The 22,826-nt window shown below is 46.1% G+C and overlaps 1 protein-coding gene across 1 annotated transcript in view; it reads left to right on the forward strand.

Annotated features, from left to right (window-relative positions):
* LOC129835725 (astrocytic phosphoprotein PEA-15-like) overlaps positions 1-22,826 on the forward strand; it is a 50,611-nt gene that overhangs the window by 20,921 nt on the left and 6,864 nt on the right. Inside the window, exons 2-3 of the mRNA XM_055901497.1 lie at positions 22,087-22,261; positions 22,580-22,735. Of these exons, the coding sequence (XP_055757472.1) occupies positions 22,090-22,261; positions 22,580-22,735 (328 nt within the window). The 5' untranslated portion in view covers positions 22,087-22,089. The remainder of the gene's footprint in view (positions 1-22,086; positions 22,262-22,579; positions 22,736-22,826) is intronic.

Consider the following 22,826-nt stretch of genomic DNA (forward strand, 5'->3'; position numbering starts at 1 on the left):
GGGAGAGACTCAGAGAGAGAGAGAGAGGGGGACAGACATATAGAGAAAGCGAGAGAGAGAGACAGTGTGAGAGACAGGGAGAGGGAGATTGGTGAACTGAAAGGATTAGTTCCTTCTTAATACCGATGGTAAATCCAGCTGCTGTTTTTTCCTCTGCTGCCCCCGACAACCAGCCAGGAAGTGTTTCCATGGTGATGGCAGGAAGCAAGCTTGTGTTGGTCATTTACAGCTGGGTTACCACGACAACCAGGCTTGACTCCTTAAGCCCAGAGAGAGAGCGAGAGAGCGAGAGAGCGATGAGAGACAGGGAGGGAGGGAGGGAGGGACGGAGGGACGGAGGGAGGGAGGGAAAAAAGGAAAAGGTGGTTAAAGGAAGAGTCTGTTTGTTGGACTTCTCCCATGGTTTCTGTTTGACCTTAGACCCTCATCTTATACAACAGCTACCGCCAGCGAGCATCAGTATGCCCGATACACCCCACACACACACACACGCACACACACACACACACACACACACACACACACACACACACACACACACACACACACACACACACACACACACACACACACACACACACCAGTCATCACAATTGTTAAAAGTTATGATAATTCTTATAAATGCAACAAAGGACAATGGATCAACAAACACCACAAACTTTTAGATGTAAAAAAAATCCATTAGGTAGGTGAATGAATCACAAAACATTTTACTGGCACAGACAAATAAAGAAATTAAGTTCAGGAATTTTGGTAGGAATTCAGGTTTTCCATTTATTGTAAAATGTTCCAGTTTTTTATTTATAGAATGCGCTCATATATAAATGCTCTAATCGTATTGGGTATTTATTTTATATTTTGTGTTAAAAGAACGAAAATAATATGTGCCTCATTTGAACAAATAAATGGGGGGTGTATTTGTACATATGAATACATTAACATAAAGGGGTGGAACAAGGCCGCAACCACAAACAACTCCTCTGTTTAGCATACCTGCACTCAGCTACGCTGTCTAGACCACTTCATTATTTACTGTTGTTGTCACGTTCTGTTGCATAATTCAACAAGCAGGATACCCTCAGATTACAAGTCAAAACGCTTGGATCTAGATTACACCCATCTACACATACTTTACCTTGTTTGCCAGATCAGACATAATATCACTATAAAGTGTTCATTTGCTCTCAATTCAGCGCAACAAATTTGTAAATATTTCAACTGTATCAAATGATCCCTTTTTTCAATTTCACAAAACGTTTCCATTCATCAAAATATACTTATTGGGATTTAAAGTTGAGATGATGAGGTAAATCCCAGACGAAGCTTTACCGTTCAAAGAGATGCAACTACTGCCTAACTACTGACTAACTACTGACTAACTACTGCCTAACTACTGACCAACTACTGACCAACTACTGACCAACTACTGCCTAACTACTGACTGACTACTGACTAACTACTGACTAACTACTGACTAACTACTGATTGACTAACTACTGACTAACTAATGACTGACTACTGACTAACTACTGACTAACTACTGCCTAACTACTGCCTAACTACTGCCTAACTACTGCCTGACTACTGCCTGACTACTGACCAACTACTGCCTAACTACTGACTAACTACTGACTAACTACTGCCTAACTACTGCCTAACTACTGACTAACTACTGCCTGACTACTGACCGACTACTGACTGACTAACTACTGGGTGTCTTTTAGTATTGAGGTTAATAATATGTGTGTGTGTGTGTGTGTGTGTGTGTGTGTGTGTGTGTGTGTGTGTGTGTGTGTGTGTGTGTGTGTGTGTGTGTGTGTGTGTGTGTGTGTGTGTGTGTGTCTGTGTGAGTAAGTGTGTGTGAGTGTGAGTGTGAGTGTGAGTGTGTGTGTGTTACACCACTGAGCAGTAATACCAGATGTCCTCTATCAGCAGGGGAGGCTTTTACCTGTATGTAACACACACACACACACACGCACACACACACACACACACACACACACACACACACACACACCAAAACACACACACACACACACACACACACACACACCAAAACACACACACACACACACACACCAAAACACACACACAAACTTTGCCACAAAGTTAAAAGGTTCAAAGAAATCAACAGCTTCTCTCTCCCCTGTGAGTTATATCATTCAATAATAATCCATTTTTAAAAGGCACACGTAGCCTACATATAAATACACACACAAACTGTGTAGGTCAAACAGGGGAGACGTGTTGTTCCGTGAGGGGAATAGACAAATAGAGAAGCATCTGGAAGTTCAAACAAAGGATCCAGTTCAGGGAAGCTCAAATGTCAGCCGTTACCACCGATCTAATGTCCAACAGTTGTTTTCATCTGTAGGTAATAATACATGAAACATTCTTACCAAATGTTTGTATTTTTATTTAACCTTTATTTAACTAGGCAACTCAGTTAAGAACAAATTCTTATTTGTTTACAATGACGGCCTACCAAAAGGCTAAAGGCCTCCTGCGGGGACGGGGGCTGGGATTAAAAATGTAAAATAAATAAAAATATAGGACATAACACACATCACGACAAGAGAGACCTAAGACAACAACATAGCAAGGCACAAAGGTCAGAAGGTAGAGACAACAATACATCACGTAAAGCAGCCACAACTGTCAGTAGGAGTGTCCATGATTGAGTCTTTGAATGAAGAGATGGAGATAAAACTGTCCAGTTTGAGTGTTTGTTGCAGCTCGTTCCAGTTGCTATCTGCAGCGAACTGAAAAGAGGAGCGACCCAGGGATGTGGGTGCTTTGGGGACCTTTAACAGAATGTGACTGGCAGAACGGGTGTTGTATGTGGAGGATGAGTGCTGCAGTAGGTATCTCAGATAGGGGTGAGTGAGGCCTAAGAGGGTTTTATAAATAAGCATCAACCAGTGGGTCTTGCGACAGGTATACAGAGAGGACCAGTTTACAGAGGAGTATAGAGTGCAGTGATGTGTCCTATGAGGAGCGTTGGTGGCAAATCTGATGGCCGAAAGGTAAAGAACATCTAGCCGCTCGAGAGCACCCTGACCTGCCGATCTATAAATTATGTCTCCGTAATCTAGCATGGGAAGGTTGGTCATCTGAATCAGGGTTTGTTTGGCAGCTGGGGTGAAAGAGGAGCGATTACGATAGAAGAAACCAAGTTTAGATTTAAAATAACTTAAGAAATAACACAAAGAAATGACTGCTGGCTAGGAGTTGGCTAGGAGATAGAAACAGGGCGACCGAGTTTGTCGGCGCCATCTGGTGTGTGTGTTTATGCGTGTTCTCATCCTGGTCAGAGAGGAAACACATATTGAGACAGAGCCCTGTGGGAGGTTAGGTTATCAGGAGGGCAGCTTGTGTCTCTGGCTCGGTCCCAAATGGCATCCTATTTTCTATATAGTGCCCTAGTCTTTGTGTTTTCTTTTGTCGTCTTTATTATACAAGGATCACAATACCATACAGAGTTATAGAGAGAGGAGAAACTAAAGGAGAAAGAAAGAAGAGGCGTGTTCTCCGGTAAAGGAAAGGAAACCGGGAAGTGGACATAGACAAAGAGAGACAAATCGAGACAGAGAAAAGTAACAAAAAAAGACAGGCGGGAGCGAGAGAGAGAGATAGAGAGGAGAGAGAGAGAGAGAGAGGGAAAGAGAGCGAGAAAGAGAGAGAGAGAGAGAAAGAGGGACAGAGAGAGGGGCAGAGACAGAGAGAAGGACAGAGAGAGAAACAGAGAGAGAAACAGAGAGAGGGACAGAGAGAGGGACAGAGAGAGAAACAGAGAGAGAGAGACAGAGAGAGGGACAGAGAGAGAAACAGAGAGAGAAACAGAGAGAGGGACAGAGAGAGGGACAGAGAGAGAAACAGAGAGAGAAACAGAGAGAGAGACAGAGAGAGAGACAGAGAGAGACAGAGAGAGTGAATCAGTGAGAGAAACAGAGAGAGACAGAGAGAGCGAATCAGTGAGAGAAACAGAGAGAAACAACGAGACAGAGAGAGACAGAGAGAGGGGCAGAGAGAGAAACAGAGAGAGAGACAGAGAGAGAAACAGAGAGAGGGACAGAGAGAGAAACAGAGAGAGAGACAGAGAGAGGGACAGAGAGAGGGACAGAGAGAGAAACAGAGAGAGAAACAGAGAGAGGGACAGAGAGAGAAACAGAGAGAGAGACAGAGAGAGAAACAGAGAGAGGGACAGAGAGAGAAACAGAGAGAGAGACAGAGAGAGAGACAGAGAGAGAAACAGAGAGAGAGACAGAGAGAGGGACAGAGAGAGAAACAGAGAGAGAAACAGAGAGAGGGACAGAGAGAGAAACAGAGAGAGAGACAGAGAGATGGACAGACAGAGAAACAGAGAGAATTAGAGGAGGAGAGGATGTGGTAGAGAGGGTCAGGGACGTGGGAGAGGAGGAGAAACGAGGAGAAAGATATATAATTATGTTTACATACCCTACATTACTCATCTCATATGTATTAACTGTACTCTATACCATCTACTGCATCTTGCCTATGCCGTTCGGCCATCTCTCATCCATATATTTATATGTACATATTCTTATTCATTCCTTTATACTTGTGTGTGTATAAGGTAGTTGTTGTGAAATTGTTAGATTACTTGTTAGATATTACTGCGTGGTCGGAACTAGAAGCACATGCATTTTGCTACACTCGCATTAACATCTGCTGACCATGGGTATGTGACAAATAACATTTGATTTGATTTGATTTGAGGTGAGAAGGAGAGGAGAGGAGAGGCGAATGGCTGTGACCTTAAGCGTGGCCTTTAACCTTTAATTGGCTGTGGTGAGATCAAATCTAAATTTGGTGTGTGGGCGTGCGTGCATGGATTCACATGACAATGCTTAATTGAAGCCCTCTTGCTTTAAAACAGAGAACAGACAGAGACTCAGTCAGTGGAATAGTGTTTCACTGTTAGCTGGTTTTCCCCCAACATCGGACTAACTTCAGACACTCTCTAGTGGTTGGAGGATCACCTGGAGCTCAACGTTTAAATGGCCTAGAAAATAACACTATGTTCTGCGACTAAAGACACATTCTCGCTAGCTGACCACTGATTCTCATTGCAGTTTTTGTATGTTGTAAAATTCAACTGTGTGACAGATCATTTAATGTTCAACGCTAGTATCAGACATACGCTATTGTTCTCGAAAAATGCCAAGTGGCATTCAATAGCCCAATTAATTCCCAAGTCATCTCAAACCGCTGGTAAATTGGAATTAGTTTTAGGAATGAGTCATGAATCAAGAGTCATGAATCAAGAGTCATGAATCAAGAGTCATGAATCAAGTGTCACAAATGACATAATAATATGTGAATATAGTATAACCAAATAGTATTTTTCTTTCCATTTCAGTTGGCCACCGGTCTGTAGTGTAGTTTGGACGAAGTGGATCTGTGTTTAAAGATGTTGGAGTAGTACCTTCTGTTAGCTCCAGAAGGGTTCCGCAGGGTGTATCAGCCAGCTGTGTGTGTGTGTGTGTGTGTGTGTGTGTGTGTGTGTGTGTGTGTGTGTGTGTGTGTGTGTGTGCGTGTGCGTGTGCGTGTGCGTGTGCGTGTGCGTGTGCGTGTGTCAGCGACACAGCAGTGGACAGAGATATGCTGTGGCACCATGCAGAGAGTCTGGATTGTCCCCTGTTGTCCTGTCCTAGCTTTGGGAGTGGGTGTTTGTTTATGTTTTGTTTTCAGCAGCTCCACACGATGCGACAATTCAACACTGTAGCGGAGAAGGAAAGTGGGGCTGCCGGGGAGGGACTGAGTTTAGAAAAGATACAGGATAATTTAAGATTATGAGAGGGAATAATATAAAGACTGATAGGGAGGCATAAAAATATACTACAGTTTACTATAGAATACTACAGTTTACCATAGAATACTATAGTACTTACCATAGAATACTACAGTCTACTATATAATACTACGGTACTTACTATAGAATACTACAGTTTACTATAGAATACTACATTACTTACTATAGAATATGACAGCTTACAATAGAATACTACAGTACGTACTATAGAATACTACAGTTTACTATGTAATACTACAGTACTTACTATAGAATACTACATTGCTTAGTATAGAATACTACAGTTTACTATAGAATACTACAGTACTTACTATAGAATTCTATAGTAAACTTTAGTATACTGTTGTCACGCCCTGGCCTTAGTATTATTTGTTTTCTTTATTATTTTAGTTATGTCAAGGTGTGACATGGGGGTATGTGTGTGTTTGGGGTATTATATGGTAGAGGCTAAAGGCACGCCTGAAAGTGCGTGCCTTTAGCCCGGTGCCTCCAGTTCCGGCACCACGCACCAGGCCTACAGTGCGCCTCATCCGGCCAGAGCCATCCGTCTCCCCAGCGCCGTCTGAGCCATCCGTCTCCCCAGCGCCGTCTGAGCCATCCGTCTCCCCAGCGTCATCTGAGCCATCCGTCTCCCCAGCGTCATTAGAGCCGCCCGTCTGTCCCGAGCCGTCAGAGCCGATAGTCAGTCAGGAGCCGCTAGAGCCATTCGTCAGTCAGGATCTGCCAGAGCCGCCAACCAGACAGGATCTGCCAGAGCCGCCAAAGAAGACAGGATCTGCCAGAGCCGCCAACCAGACAGGATCTGCCAGAGCCGCCAACCAGACAGGATCTGCCAGAGCCGCCAACCAGACAGGATCTGCCAGAGCCGCCAACCAGACAGGATCTGCCAGAGCCGCCAACCAGACAGGATCTGCCAGAGCCGCCAACCAGACAGGATCTGCCAGAGCCGTCAGCCAGCCATGAGCGTCCAGATCTGTCAGCCAGACATGAGCGTCCAGATCCGTCAGCCAGCCATGAGCGTCCAGATCCGTCAGCCAGCCATGAGAGGCCGGATCCGTCAGCTAGCCATGAGCAGCCAGATCCGTCAGCCAGCCATGAGCCGTCATCCAGCCAGGATCTGCCCATTATCCTGGTGCTGCCCCTTATCCTGGTGCTGCCCCTTATCCTGGTGCTGCCCCTTATCCTGGTGCTGCCCCTTATTCTGGTGCTGCCCCTTAGTCCGGTGCTGCCCCTTAGTCCGGTGCTGCCCCTTGGTCCGGTGCTGCCCCTTAATCCAGTGGGGTTAATGTGGAGGGTGGTCATTTGGGGGAGGCTACGTAAGCGGGTAGTGACTAAGGTGGGGTGGGGACCACGACCAGTACCGGAGCCGCCGCCGTGGAAGGACGCCCACCCAGACCCTCCCCTAGACTATGTGCTGGTGCGCCCGGAGTTCGCACCTTAAGGGGGGGGGTTATGTCACGCCCTGGCCTTAGTATTATTTGTTTTCTTTATTATTTTAGTTAGGTCAGGGTGTGACATGGGGTATGTGTGTGTTTGGGGTATTATATGGTAGAGGTGGTGTTGGTTGTAGTGTATGGGTTTGTGTTGAGTGTATGTATCTAGCTGTGTCTATGGGTGTGTGTAGTTTTCTAGGAAAGTCTATGGTTGCCTGAATGGGTTCTCAATTAGAGACAGCTGGTTTCTGTTGTCTCTAATTGGGAACCATATTTAAGGCTGCCATAGGCTTTAGCTGTTTGTGGGTCATTGTATATGTATATGTCGACGTAAGTAGTTTGTGTGTGCACTTGCGTTTGAAGTTTCACGATCGTTTGTTGTTTTTTGTTAGTGTGGTTTAAGTGTTTCGTGATCATCTTCGTTATAAATAAAGAAGATGTATTCATATCATGTTGCGCCTTGGTCCTCTCATTCATGTCAACACGATCATGACAACTGTAGAATATTATACTACACCCTGTAGTATCCCTTGATCATGGAAAGTAAACCCCAGGAATTTTGAGAATTTTACTTAAATTCATCAGAAAAGTTAGCTCATAACAGTGAGCCTTTTTTGTGGGATACACATAAGGCAATTCTAGGTCTTGTGGCATATTTTAGTTAAACTATCACCAATTCAATTCAACCCTCTGCATGCTCAGTGCATTCTCCCGTCACATGTGCAGTGCACTCTTCTATCACATGTACAGCTGATTCTCCAGATCTTGCACACTAATGAGATGCTATTGAGCCCACAGTACTACACTGTCTGAGCCAAGGACTACATACTTTCTGGTAAGTTTTTATTACAATACTGAGTGGGGTGAATATATTTTATATGAAATACATTATTTTTTGTTAACTAGTAAATAGTAGCCTACAGCAACGTGTGTTTAAATCATTTCTAACTTGTTAACAATTTCTGCTTGATAGTTTTTGCTACCATGTTAGTTTTAGCTTGCTTGAGCCTTCTAACTGAGGAGTGTTAACTCACCTGTTTCCATACATGTGTCATTTTAAAACATGCATCTTACAAAGGAGTTGTTTAATCTAACTGCTTAACTATTTATCTGTACATGGAATTGTATTTGGGGTTTTTGACATTTTTTTTCCTAATCTTTACAGGAAAATGCCACGGGCAATATCTGATGTGTGGAGACATTTCACTGCAGCTAATGTAGAAGGAAAAGCTGTGTACATGTGCAAGTACTGTGCCAAATCATATGTGAAGGATGCAACAAAGATGCAGAATCATCTGGCCAAGTGCATAAAGTTCCCTCAGCGCTCACAACAAGCAATCTCTGACAAAAGTCCCTCTATTTTTATTTGAGGTGAAAATTATGAATCAGACACCTTATCGATAGGAGCAGCTCATGGTCCTCCTGGAATCAGAAGGCTTTGTTGACTCAATGGAGGAACGTAGTCAGAGAAATGCTGATGAATGTCTTGCTCAAGCTGTGTATGAAACTGGTTCACCTCTGATGTTCACAGGCAATGAGTATTGGAAGAGATTTCTGAATGTTCTTCCCCCAGCATACACCCCTCCAACCAGACATGCTTTATGTACTCATTTGCTGGATGCAGAGTTCAAGTGAAGGTCAAGGAAATCATTGAGAAAGCAGACTGTATTGCAATCATTGCTGATGGGTGGTCGAATGTTCGTGGGAAAGGAATAATTAACGACATCATCTCTACCCCTCAACCAGTATTCTAAAAGAGCGCAAACACAAGGGACAACAGACACACCAGTCTCTACATTGCAGATGAGCTGATGGCAGTCATCAATGATCTTGGACCACAGAAGGTATTTCCAATTTTGACAGACAATGCTGTGAACATGAAGGTTGCTTGGTCTAAAGTGGAGGAGTCCTACCCTCACATCACACCCATTGGTTGTGCTGCCCATGCATTGAATCTGCTCCTCAAGTACATCATGGCACTGAAAACAATGGATACACTCTACAAAAGAGCCAAGGAAATGGGTAGGTATGTGAAGGGTCATCAAGTTATAGCAGCAATCTACCTCACCAAGCAAAGTGAGAATAAAAAGAGCACCACATTGAAGCTGCCCAGCAACACCTGTTGGGGTGGTGGTGTCTTCATGTTTGACAGTCTCCTGGAGGGGAATGAGTCTCTCCAAGAAATGGCCATATCACAGTCTGCCGATATGGACAGCCCCATTAAGAGGATCCCCCTGGATGATGTATTTTGGGAGAGAGTAGTAAGCAGCCTGAAACTCCTGAAACCTATTGCCGTAGCCATTGCACGGATTGAGGGAGACAATGCCATCCTGTCTGATGTTCAGACTCTGCTTGCAGATGTAAGAGAAGAAATCTGTACTGCCCTGCCCACTTCACTGTGGTTCCAAACAGAGGAAACTACAGTTCTGAAATACATCAAAAAGCATGAAGACTCCTGCCTGAAGCCTATACACACCGCAGCGTACATGTTGGACCCCAAGTATGCTGGCAAGAGCATCCTGTCTGGTGCAGAGATCAACAAGGCCTGTGGTGTCATCTCTACCCTGTCTCGCCACCTTGGCCTAGATAAGGGCAAGGTTCTTGGCAGTCTGGCGAAGTACACTTCCAAGCAAGGGCTTTGGGATGGAGATGCAATATGGCAGTCGTGCCAAAATATCTCATCAGCCACCTGGTGGAAGGGACTGTGGATCTGAGGCTTTGTCCCCTGTTGCCTCCATCATCCTCCAAATCCCGCCAACATCAGCCGTCTCAGAGCGCACCTGATCCTTGTTTGGGAACACACACACCAAAGCACACAACAGGCTGACCAATACAAGAGTTGAACAATTGGTGGCCGTCTGTGCACATTTTTGGCTTTTTCAGCCTGACAACGAGCCATCCTCAACAAGGTTGGAAAGTGACAATGAAGATGAGGCCTCAAAATCTGATGTTCAAGAGGTGGACATTGAGGAGGTCCAGGGAGAAGACATGGAAGCCTGAGAGGAAGACAACCAAAGCTTTAGTTTCTAGACTATCATTTTACAGATGTATGTTGAAAACATTTTTTCAGTGAAATCATCCCATGTGAAGAGTCGACTCATTTAATTAAAGTAAAATTTGTAACTAAAATGTTTTTATTTCTATTAGAAGGATTTAATAATTTGCAAATATTATGATAAGGTTTATGTTTCGGTCTCCATATGGTATGGTAAATATATCCAATGAAAAAATCATCTACATTTAAATGGTATTAATATTCATTCCCATATATTCCCTTTAATTCCCACAGAAAGTTTCCACCTCTGAATATTCCCCAGAATGTGCAACCCTAATCATGTGTAGTACTTAGTATAGAATTTTGTAGTATACTGTAGAACAAAAGCACTGCAGTCCACAAAAAAAAACATTTTAGCTATAGTAAATACTACAATATATACTACATTTTTTACTACAGTATTTATTCTATAGTACACTGCAAATACTACAGTATACTACAGTGAATTCCTACCACCTTTTTAAATGTGGGGAGATACAGAGGGAGGGAGTATGGAGGAAGGGGGAGAGAGAGAACAATGTTTTCATGTTCCTTAACCACTCCCTGCTCTGTGTCTCAGATGGTGGCCTTTCTCTCACACACACATAGAGAGATGGTGGCCTTTCTCTCACACACACACACACATAGAGAGATGGTGGCCTTTCTCTCACACACACATAGAGAGATGGTGGCCTTTCTCTCACACACACACATAGAGAGATGGTGGCCTTTCTCTCACACACACACATAGAGAGATGGTGGCCTTTCTCTCACACACACATAGAGAGATGGTGGCCTTTCTCTCACCGACACCCACACACATAGAGAGATGGTGGCCTTTCTCTCACCGACACCCACACACACACACACACATAGAGAGATGGTGGCCTTTCTCTCACCGACACCCACACACACACACACACATAGAGAGATGGTGGCCTTTCTCTCACCGACACCCACCCACACACACACCCACACACACATAGAGAGATGGTGGCCTTTCTCTCACCGACACCCACACACACACACACACACACATAGGGAGATGGTGGCCTTTCTCTCACCGACACCCACACACACACACACACACACATAGAGAGATGGTGGCCTTTCTCTCACCGACACACACACACACACACACACACACATAGAGAGATGGTGGCCTTTCTCTCACCGACACCCACACACACACACACACATAGAGAGATGGTGGCCTTTCTCTCACCGACACCCACACACACACACACACATAGAGAGATGGTGGCCTTTCTCTCACCGACACCCACACACACACACACACATAGAGAGATGATGGCCTTTCTCTCACCGACACCCAAACACACACACACACATAGAGAGATGGTGGCCTTTCTCTCACCGACACCCACACCCACACACACACATAGAGAGATGGTGGCCTTTCTCTCTCACACACACACATAGAGAGATGGTGGCCTTTCTCTCACCGACACCCACACACACACACACACATAGAGAGATGGTGGCCTTTCTCTCACCGACACCCACACACACACACACACATAGAGAGATGGTGGCCTTTCTCTCACCGACACCCACCCACACACACACCCACACACACATAGAGAGATGGTGGCCTTTCTCTCACCGACACCCACACACACACACACACACACATAGGGAGATGGTGGCCTTTCTCTCACCGACACCCACACACACACACACACACACATAGAGAGATGGTGGCCTTTCTCTCACCGACACACACACACACACACACACACACACACATAGAGAGATGGTGGCCTTTCTCTCACCGACACCCACACACACACACACACATAGAGAGATGGTGGCCTTTCTCTCACCGACACCCACACACACACACACACATAGAGAGATGGTGGCCTTTCTCTCACCGACACCCACACACACACACACACATAGAGAGATGATGGCCTTTCTCTCACCGACACCCAAACACACACACACACATAGAGAGATGGTGGCCTTTCTCTCACCGACACCCACACCCACACACACACATAGAGAGATGGTGGCCTTTCTCTCTCACACACACACATAGAGAGATGGTGGCCTTTCTCTCACCGACACCCACACACACACACACACATAGAGAGATGGTGGCCTTTCTCTCTCACACACACACATAGAGAGATGGTGGCCTTTCTCTCACCGACACCCACACACACACACACACACACACATAGAGAGATGGTGGCCTTTCTCTCACCGACACCCACACACACACACACACACACACATAGAGAGATGGTGGCCTTTCTCTCACCGACACCCACACACACACACACACACACATAGAGAGATGGTGGCCTTTCTCTCACCGACACCCACACACACACACACACACACACACACATAGAGAGATGGTGGCCTTTCTCTCACCGACACCCACACACCCACACACACACACACACATAGAGAGATGGTGGCCTTTCTCTCACCGACACCCACACACACACACACACATAGAGAGATGGTGGCCTTTCTCTCACCGACACCCACACACACACACACACACATAGAGAGATGGTGGCCTTTCTCTCACCGACACCCACACACACACACACACATAGAGAGATGGTGGCCTTTCTCTCACCGACACCCACACACCCACACACACACACACACATAGAGAGATGGTGGCCTTTCTCTCACCGACACCCACACACACACACACACATAGAGAGATGGTGGCCTTTCTCTCACCGACACCCACACACACACACACATAGAGAGATGGTGGCCTTTCTCTCACCGACACCCACACACACACACACACATAGAGAGATGGTGGCCTTTCTCTCACCGACACCCACACACACACACACACACACATAGAGAGATGGTGGCCTTTCTCTCACCGACACCCACACACACACACACACACACACACATAGAGAGATGGTGGCCTTTCTCTCACCGACACCCACACACACACACACACATAGAGAGATGGTGGCCTTTCTCTCACCGACACCCACACACACACACACACACACATAGAGAGATGGTGGCCTTTCTCTCACCGACACCCACACACACACACACACATAGAGAGATGGTGGCCTTTCTCTCACCGACACCCACACACACACACACACACACACACATAGAGAGATGGTGGCCTTTCTCTCACCGACACCCACACACCCACACACACACACACACATAGAGAGATGGTGGCCTTTCTCTCACCGACACCCACACACACACACACACACATAGAGAGATGGTGGCCTTTCTCTCACCGACACCCACACACACACACACACACATAGAGAGATGGTGGCCTTTCTCTCACCGACACCCACACACACACATACACACACACACACACATAGAGAGATGGGGGTATTTTCTTTTCTTCCTAAATCCTTGTCAGAGTGATTTTTGCGGCTCACATCACAGTAACGCGGCTGTCATGGGTACATGTAAAGATTGCTATTTAGCCATTTCACCCTGGTTAAGCTTTGAGTCACATGGTTCAAAAGTGTGCACACATTCACACATACACTCAGGCACGCACACACACACTCAAACATTCACACATACACTCAAACACGTACACGTACACTCAAACACGCACACACACACACACACACACACACACACACACACACACACACACACACACACACACACACACACACACACACACACACACACACACACACACACACACACCGACATACCATGTCTAAAGAAGAGATATTTAATGGTAGAAGGGGTCCATGTTATTCCGGCATGGTGTAAAACCCCCCCTAAGGTCGATGTCTACGCCCCCACCAACATCGAATTAGCATAATAACAACATCCCCATAAACATGTCAGTTTCAAGCTGGAGATATCTATTCATTTGCATTGGATGCGTCTCAATCCACCACATCCACCGATGTCGCACTTCCGGATCTGCGGTGAAAGGTGGCAGAGCTAGATCGGTGTTTGTCAGACAATGAGACACAAATGTATTTATATAGCCCTTCTTACATCAGCTGATATCTCAATGTGCTGTACAGAAACCCAGCCTAAAACCCCAAACAGCAAGCAATGCAGGTGTAGGAGCATGGTGGATAGGAAAAACTCCCTAGAAAGGCCAAAACCTAGGAAGAAACCTAGAGAGGAACCAGGCTATGAGGGGTGGCCAGTCCTCTTCTGGCTGTGCCGGGTGGAGATTCTAACAGAACATGGCCAAGATGTTCAAATGTTCATAAATGACCAGCATGGTCAAATAATAATAATCACAGTAGTTGTTGAGGGTGCAGCAGGTCAGCACCTCAGGAGTAAATGTCAGTTGGCTTTTCATAGCCGATCATTAAGAGTATCTCTACCGCTCCTGCTGTCTCTAGAGAGTTGAAAACAGCAGGTCTGGGACAAGGTAGCACGTCCGGTGAACAGGTCAGGGTTCCATAGCCGCAGGCAGAACAGTTGAAACTGGAGCAGCAGCACGAGATTATTATGAGATGAGACTGTCATGTACACGATGGTGTTCTCCGTTCTGCTCTACGACCCCCTACAAGCGTGTTGGGACTCCTCTGACGTCGGTAAATCTGATCTGCCAACGCCTGTATGTCAGAACAGTTTGGGCTACACACTAATACGGTGAGACTCATGTACACGTATATGTCAGTTGTTCTGTTCTAGGAAACCCACAGGTCTCAATAAACTTGTCTAAAGGTCCCCCGGTACCAGTTGAAAACTTGAATGGAAGGATAAATGGAGACTGTTAAATGCCATGAAAATGGTTAAATACATGTTAAAAAAAAATAACAAATGTTTCCTGATCTGTCTTATATCTCTCAGGTAAAGGAGAGACATTTCAGAACAAAATTTGTTTTTATTCATTTTTTTGGGACTATCTGTTGTTCCATGTTGTGAATCTGTTATTCAACGCGTTTGTATGGGCTAATAGCAGTAAGGCCAACATCTGTGTGTCCTGGCTTAGACAGGGCGTAGACTATTATGGTTGAAAAGCTATTCGTCATCGAGCTATAGAACAGTGAGCCTGTGTCCGTGTGTGTGGACATCAGTCAGACGTTGTCACCATAGTCACATTTGTACCATGGTGTCACATTCAAAAGGTCAAGTAAGTCAGTCGGTCGGTGGGTCGGTCGGTCGGTCGGTCGGTCAGTCTCTCTCCTCTCAATTCAATTCAAGGGCTTTATTGGCATGGGAAGCATATGTTAACAAGATAATAAACAAAAGTGAAATAAACAAAAACATTTTTTTTTTACTATATAAAACATTAAACATTACTCTCACAAAAGTTCCAAAATAATAAAAACATTCAAATGTCATATTATGTGCAAATAGTTCAAGTACAAAAGGGAAAATAAATAAACATAAATATAGGTTGTATTTACAATGGTTTTTGTTCTTCACTGGTTGCCCTTTTCTTGTGGCAACAGGTCACACATCTTGTCCTCATTCTCTTTCTCTCTATCGCTAGGTAACAGTCTCCGGGCTGAAAGACAAAGCAGGGCCTGGTCTCCATGGCAACGTCAGCAGGGTGAATGGCGTGGGGAGGGGGGGTGATTATTATAACAACGGCCCCCCAATCAGGCAGACGCACACAGTCCGTATAACGTAAAACTTAAATTAGTAGCCCGGGTGTTTATTTGTTTAAATTACTGAACACAGCAGGCGCTTATTACAGACAAGCTTCTATTTGAGCCAGGCGTTTAGTTCCTTAATGCACACAGCTTTTGCCCACTAGAGGGCGATGGGCTGATTTCTGGGGGTCTGTACTCCCGAAGTTGTTGAGTGGTTTTGTGCTTGCCAGTTTATACCTAGCAGTTCTCAACTGTTAGCAGCCAATGGCTAGCAGTTTCTTACTGGCGATAAAAATGTATTATCGCCATACGTTTTTTTAGCCACTACTGAATCATTTTATTTAACAAATTCAACATTGAACCTCGTAAACAATTCATGGTAATTCATGGTAACCTCGTATACAATTAATTTAGACATGGGGTTTATTTGAAACAGGACATTTATTTGCTGAAATGTGTGACACTCAAGTTGTCAGGTGTGCCTGTGAGAATCTGACTAGTAGTGACCAACAACGTCTCTTCGCCAGCAGTGGAAGTTGTGAACAAAACAATGTAAATATCCAAGAAACACCAGGATAACAACTTTTATGCCTGTGTGCTTTGCTTCTAAAAATGAAACTTTCAGAACTTCACTCACAGTGCCCACAGCCCCTCAGACAGGCAGTGTTGCTTCGCGAGGTGGGATATAACGTTAGGATTCGTATTTCTTTGTGCATTACCAGATATGAAACAAAATGGCAGAAATACTTTGAAAACAGCTACTGCAGTATAGATTTAGCTATAAATCGCAAGTTGCACATGTGTCCATTCTTCTGACAATATTTATGAAATGCTTGCAATGTAGAGCACTGAGGGACCACCCTCCAGCGTGGTCGAGTAGCCATGGTTATAAAGTGATGGAGGCACAGAGAGAGAGAGAGAGAGAGAGAGAGAGAGAGAGAGAGAGAGAGAGAGAGAGAAAGAAAGAAAGAAAGAGAAAGAGGGAGCAAGAGAAAGAGGGTGAGAGAGAGAGAGAGAGAGATAAAGGCTTAATCTCCCTCAGGTGTGTGAAGCATGTTTTCCCCTCATATTTTACTCGCTGCTTCCTTTAGCTCCTTGACAATCGTGTGTGTATGTGCGTGCTTGACAGCATGTGCCTGCGTGTGTGCCTGCGTGTGTGCATGTGTGTGAGAACAGTAGGTCTTGTCTGCGAAATAGATAATAGCCCAGTGACATTGCTCTCTAGTCAATTTAACAGTTTCTATGGTGTGCTAGGCTCTAGGCTGCCACACCTGGGTTCAAATCATTTGTAAAACATTTTAAATAACTTTGAGCTTTTACTCTAGCCTGCCAAGAGGTATCAGATGGGAGGGGATTACAACGTTGAGTCTATTCTATTGATCCATGTAGCCAGTTAACCTCGATCAATCACAAAGTGTTTGGAATGATTTCAAATACTGTTTGAACCCAGGTCTGCTAGGCGATAGGCCAGAAGGATGCCAGGGGGTAGATTTAACAGTTTAGTCACGGTGGAGAGGGGCTGCCTAGGCTAGGCAGGCGGCCATGCCGCCCCTCTGCACCCTCCTTACACTGGGATGGAGGGAGGGAATGGAGGAAGGATAGAGAGGAGAGGGAAAGAAACAAAGAAGACCAGCAGAGGTTCTCTCCCCTCTCCAACCTCCAAACACTGGAATAGAGGAAGGGAGGGGTGGAGAGACAGGGAGAGAGAAAGGGAGAGCAGAAGAGCAGGAGACAAAAGCATGGTTGTGTTCATGAGAACGTGCTGGATTTAGACAGGGGCTCTACTATGTGTGAAAGTAGTGTCAGCCTCGTCATAGAGTGAGAGAGAGAGACGGGGGGGAGAGAAATGGGAGAGAAAGGGGGGGTAGAGAGAGAGAGGGGATAGGAGGCATGGAGAGAGAGAGAGAGAGAGAGGGAGTGGAAGAATGGGAGAGAAAGGGGGGGTAGAGAGAGAGAGGGGATAGGAGGCATGGAGAGAGAGAGAGAGAGAGAGGGAGTGGAAGAATGGGAGAGAAAGGGGGGGTAGAGAAAGAGAGGGGGGTAGGAGGCACAGAGAGAGAGAGAGATGGGGCGAGAGAGAATGGGAGAGAAAGGGGGGCTAGAGAGAAAGGGGATAGGAGGCATGGAGAGAGAGAGAGAGAGAGAGAGAGGAAGAATGGGAGAGAGAGATGTAGAGAGGGAAGGACACAGAAAGAGAGACAAAAAATAAGAATGAGAGCGAGGGAGAGATGGAAAGAAAAAATAGAATTAAGGGGAAATAGACTACACTGTAACGTAAATCTGTAAATGATACAGTCATTTCTTTTGCCTTATTAACAGTAAAATACTCTATTACATTTTACTGCAGTATACTGTAAATTACGGTGCACTGTGGGAAAATGTTAAGAGCGGGGAAAGAATTGCTGTATTTTGAATGGTACTATAATTCAATCTCACATAATACAGTAGCATACCGTATCGTTGGAGCGCAAAAAACCTTTTGACCACTAGTGAGTGCATGATATTTTTGTTTCATGCTCATTAACAGATTTTGAGGCGTGCCTTGTAAGATACTCTACTTGTTGCACCCGTGAGGGAGAATGCTGTACCAATTTAACTCATATGTGGTTATAGTATCCCAACAGTTTAAAATGTATAGGGGACAGATTGGTGTGGCAGCAAGTTTTAAACCTTAAATGTTGGAGTATTTTGCAGTGTCCAGTTGGTCTGTTTTGTCCTGTAGTCACTGCCAGTTTGGAAGCATTTGAAGGCCTCTAGAAGTGCAAGTGATATAAAACACAAAATACTCATTAATATACTGTAATGCACACATACACTCTCTCCCACACACACACACCCTCCCAAACACATACACCCTCTCCCACACACACACACCCTCCCACCCTCCCAAACACATACACCCTCTCTCCCACACACACACACCCTCCCAAACACATACACCCTCTCTCCCACACACACACACCCTCCCAAACACATACACCCTCTCTCCCCCACACACACACACACCCTCCCAAACACATACACCCTCTCTCCCACACACACACACACCCTCCCAAACACATACATCCTCTCTCCCACACACACACACACACCCTCCCAAACACATACACCCTCTCTCCCACACACACACACACACCCTCCCAAACACATACACCCTCTCTCCCACACACACACACACACACACACACCCTCCCAAACACATACACCCTCTCTCCCACACACACACACCCTCCCAAACACATACACCCTCTCTCCCACACACACACATACACCCTCCCAAACACATACACCCTCTCTCCCACACACACACACCCTCCCAAACACATACACCCTCTCTCCCACACACACACATACACCCTCCCAAACACATACACCCTCTCTCCCACACACACACATACACCCTCCCAAACACATACACCCTCTCTCCCACACACACACATACACCCTCCCAAACACATACACCCTCTCTCCCACACACACACATACACCCTCCCAAACATATACACCCTATCTCCCACACACACACATACACCCTCCCAAACACATACACCCTCTCTCCCACACACACGCACCCTCCCAAACACACACACCCTCTCTCCCACACACACACATACACCCTCCCAAACACATACACCCTCTCTCCCACACACACATACACCCTCCCAAACACATACACCCTCTCTCCCACACACACACACACCTCCCAAACACACACACCCTCTCTCCCACACACACACACACACCCTCCCAAACACATACACCCTCTCTCCCAAACACACATTGTCACATAGCCCTGCGCTGCATCCCCTCTTCCATTCACCTGGCAGTGTGTTTCCCCAGGCAGTCCTCAGTCACACCTGGGCAGTGTGTTTCCCCAGGCAGTCCTCAGTCACACCTGGCAGTGTGTTTCCCCAGGCAGTCCTCAGTCACACCTGGCAGTGTGTTTCCCCAGGCAGTCCTCAGTCACACCTGGCAGTGTGTTTCCCCAGGCAGTCCTCAGTCACACCTGGGCAGTGTGTTTCCCCAGGCAGTCCTCAGTCACACCTGGGCAGTGTGTTTCCCCAGGCAGTCCTCGGTCACACCTGGGCAGTGTGTTTCCCCAGGCAGTCCTCGGTCTCACCTGGCAGTGTGTTTCCCCAGGCAGTCCTCGGTCACACCTGGGCAGTGTGTTTCCCCAGGCAGTCCTCGGTCACACCTGGGCAGTGTGTTTCCCCAGGCAGTCCTCGGTCACACCTGGGCATTGTGTTTCCCCAGGCAGTCCTCAGTCACACCTGGGCAGTGTGTTTCCCCAGGCAGTCCTCAGTCTCACCTGGGCAGTGTGTTTCCCCAGGCAGTCCTCGGTCACACCTGGGCAGTGTGTGTGTGTGTGTGTGTGTGTGTGTGTGTGTGTGTGTGTGTGTGTGTGTGTGTGTGTGTGTGTGTGTGTGTGTGTGTGTGTGTGTGTGTGTGTGTGTGTGTGTGTGTGTGTGTGTGTGTGTGTGTGTGAATGGAGGGAGGGCCTGTAAAACACACTGTTATTATACTTGGCTCCTTTGGGCACAGATCTAGGATCACACTACTATAACCTTTTGAGGGAAAATGCCACAAACTGATCTGAGATTAGTTTCTGCCAAGAGAGAGATTACAGTGAAGGGTCGGGGTGGTACTCAGATCCAGACTTATTGCAGAGAGAAACTAACATCTGTGAGTGTGGCATTTGGCCGGAGCAAGGAGTCTGGGCAGCTAGGTAAGGGAGAGAGGGCACACACAGAATTGCGTCTATAGAGCAACCACTGTCCTCTGCTGGTAGAAGAGAATATGACACTTATAGTATTTAGGCCATCCCTGAGCCTTGTTCATCACACACACACACACACACACACACACACACACACACACACACACACACACACTAAATCAGACTTCGGAGAGATCCACCAAGCATTTGACTTCGCCTTTTCAGGTCTAGACAGTGTGCGTGCGTGTGCATGTTCATGCGTGTGTGACAACTGAAAGCCATTGTTGTGGATGTCACTCGATGCTCCTTAATCCACCATTACTCCTTTTATATTGTACCCAGATGCCATTGTACAGAAGTCAATAGAGCACACACACAAACCCACAGATAGACTTACACAGAGAGACAGACACACACACAAACCCACAGATAGACTTACACAGAGAGACAGACACACACACAAACCCACAGACAGACTTACACAGAGAGACAGACACACACAAACCCACAGACAGACGAACACAGAGAGACAGACACACACAAACCCACAGACAGACTTACACAGAGAGACTGACACACACAAACCCACAGACAGACTTACACAGAGAGACAGACACACACAAACCCACAGACAGACTTACACAGAGAGACAGGCAGACACACACAAACCCACAGACAGACTTACACAGAGAGACAGACACACACAAACCCACAGACAGACTTACACAGAGAGATAGACACACACACACCCACAGACAGACTTACACAGAGAGACAGACACACACAAACCCACAGACAGACTTACACAGAGAGACAGACACACACAAACCCACAGACAGACTTACACAGAGAGACAGACACACACAGACACACAGCTGTCTCCAATACTGCATACCGTTTTGATGTTTCTGTGGCTTCCTGGCTATGGTAAGTATAGCCACTTTCCAGCCTGCCATCGGTAGAGTGGGAGAACTTGTTGTAACAGAGATCACATTAGAAGGACAGTGTCCAATAGAGTCTCTCTCTCTCTCTCTCTCTCTGTCTCTCTGTCCCATTCTCTCTCTCATACTCATCTCTAAAGAGATAGAATTGTGGTCTCAGCTCCATGTAGGGGGTGTCCGAAAACACAGCTCTAGGATCAGAAATAGAACTGACTGTGGAACAGGGGTAAGGGGTAATGTCTAGAGAACAGAACACTGACAGACTAAAGGAATGTAACCACACATTCATGCTCTTCTGTACATTATTTAATAATAGTTTACTAGTTTTGGCAGCAAGAGGCTAGCATGGTCATAGATCTGTTTGTGCTATCGTTCCACTCTTTGCCACTCCTTGTCATTCCGAGCCTTGTCATGCAAAACTAAGGCTAGCAAGATGCCTCTGTGACCGTCATTACCTGGGCTGTTTTGGATCGCCTTCATCCTATTTTTTCTCTGACAAAGAACCAGAATTGACTAACGTTCATCCTCACTCTCTCCCCCTCCTTCCATCAGACCATGTCGGAGTACAGCTCTTTGCTCAGCGACCTGTCTGAAAACATCACCAATGAGGACTTGGACCAGCTGAAGTCTGCCTGCAAGGAGGACATCACAGAGGACCAGAGCAACACCATCACCTCCTCCAAGGAATGGTTCAACTACCTGGAGGAGAACCAAAAGCTGGCACAGGGTGAGGAGACGTTTCCAGGTTTCCCAGCTCAACATTTGGGAAGGGAGAGGAAGGGAGGGAAGTATGGATGGAGGGGAGTGGAGAGTGATTTAATTACCTGGCGAAGAATGACAAACTGGAACAAGGTGAGGAAGGGAGAGAAAGAGGGAGAGGAGGGAGCAGGAGGAAGGAGGCTGCAAATGAGCACAGATCTTATAACGCACGTTTAAGAAAATCAAAAAATGTAATCACACTGCCGTGTTAAAGTAAGGTTTAACGTATTTTTGCAAAGATCTGTGCTCTTTTGCACTTTAAAAATGTCCTATGTTTCCCTCACAGATAACCTGTCGTACATTGAGCATATCTTTGAGATCTCACGGCGACCAGACCTGCTGACCCGTGTCATCGAGTACCGCACCACGGTTCTCAAGATCTCTGAGGACGATGAGATCGACACCAAGCTCACACGCATCCCCTCTGCCAAGAAATACAAAGGTCACTTTACTATTCCTCTTTTTTCTGTTTCTAACATTCTGTCCTTTTTCTATTTCTTCCTAATTCCTCTTGCCTTGTCTTTCTCTCTCCA

This window comes from Salvelinus fontinalis, chromosome 36, assembly GCF_029448725.1.
Source record: "Salvelinus fontinalis isolate EN_2023a chromosome 36, ASM2944872v1, whole genome shotgun sequence".
Lineage (NCBI taxonomy): Eukaryota > Metazoa > Chordata > Actinopteri > Salmoniformes > Salmonidae > Salvelinus > Salvelinus fontinalis.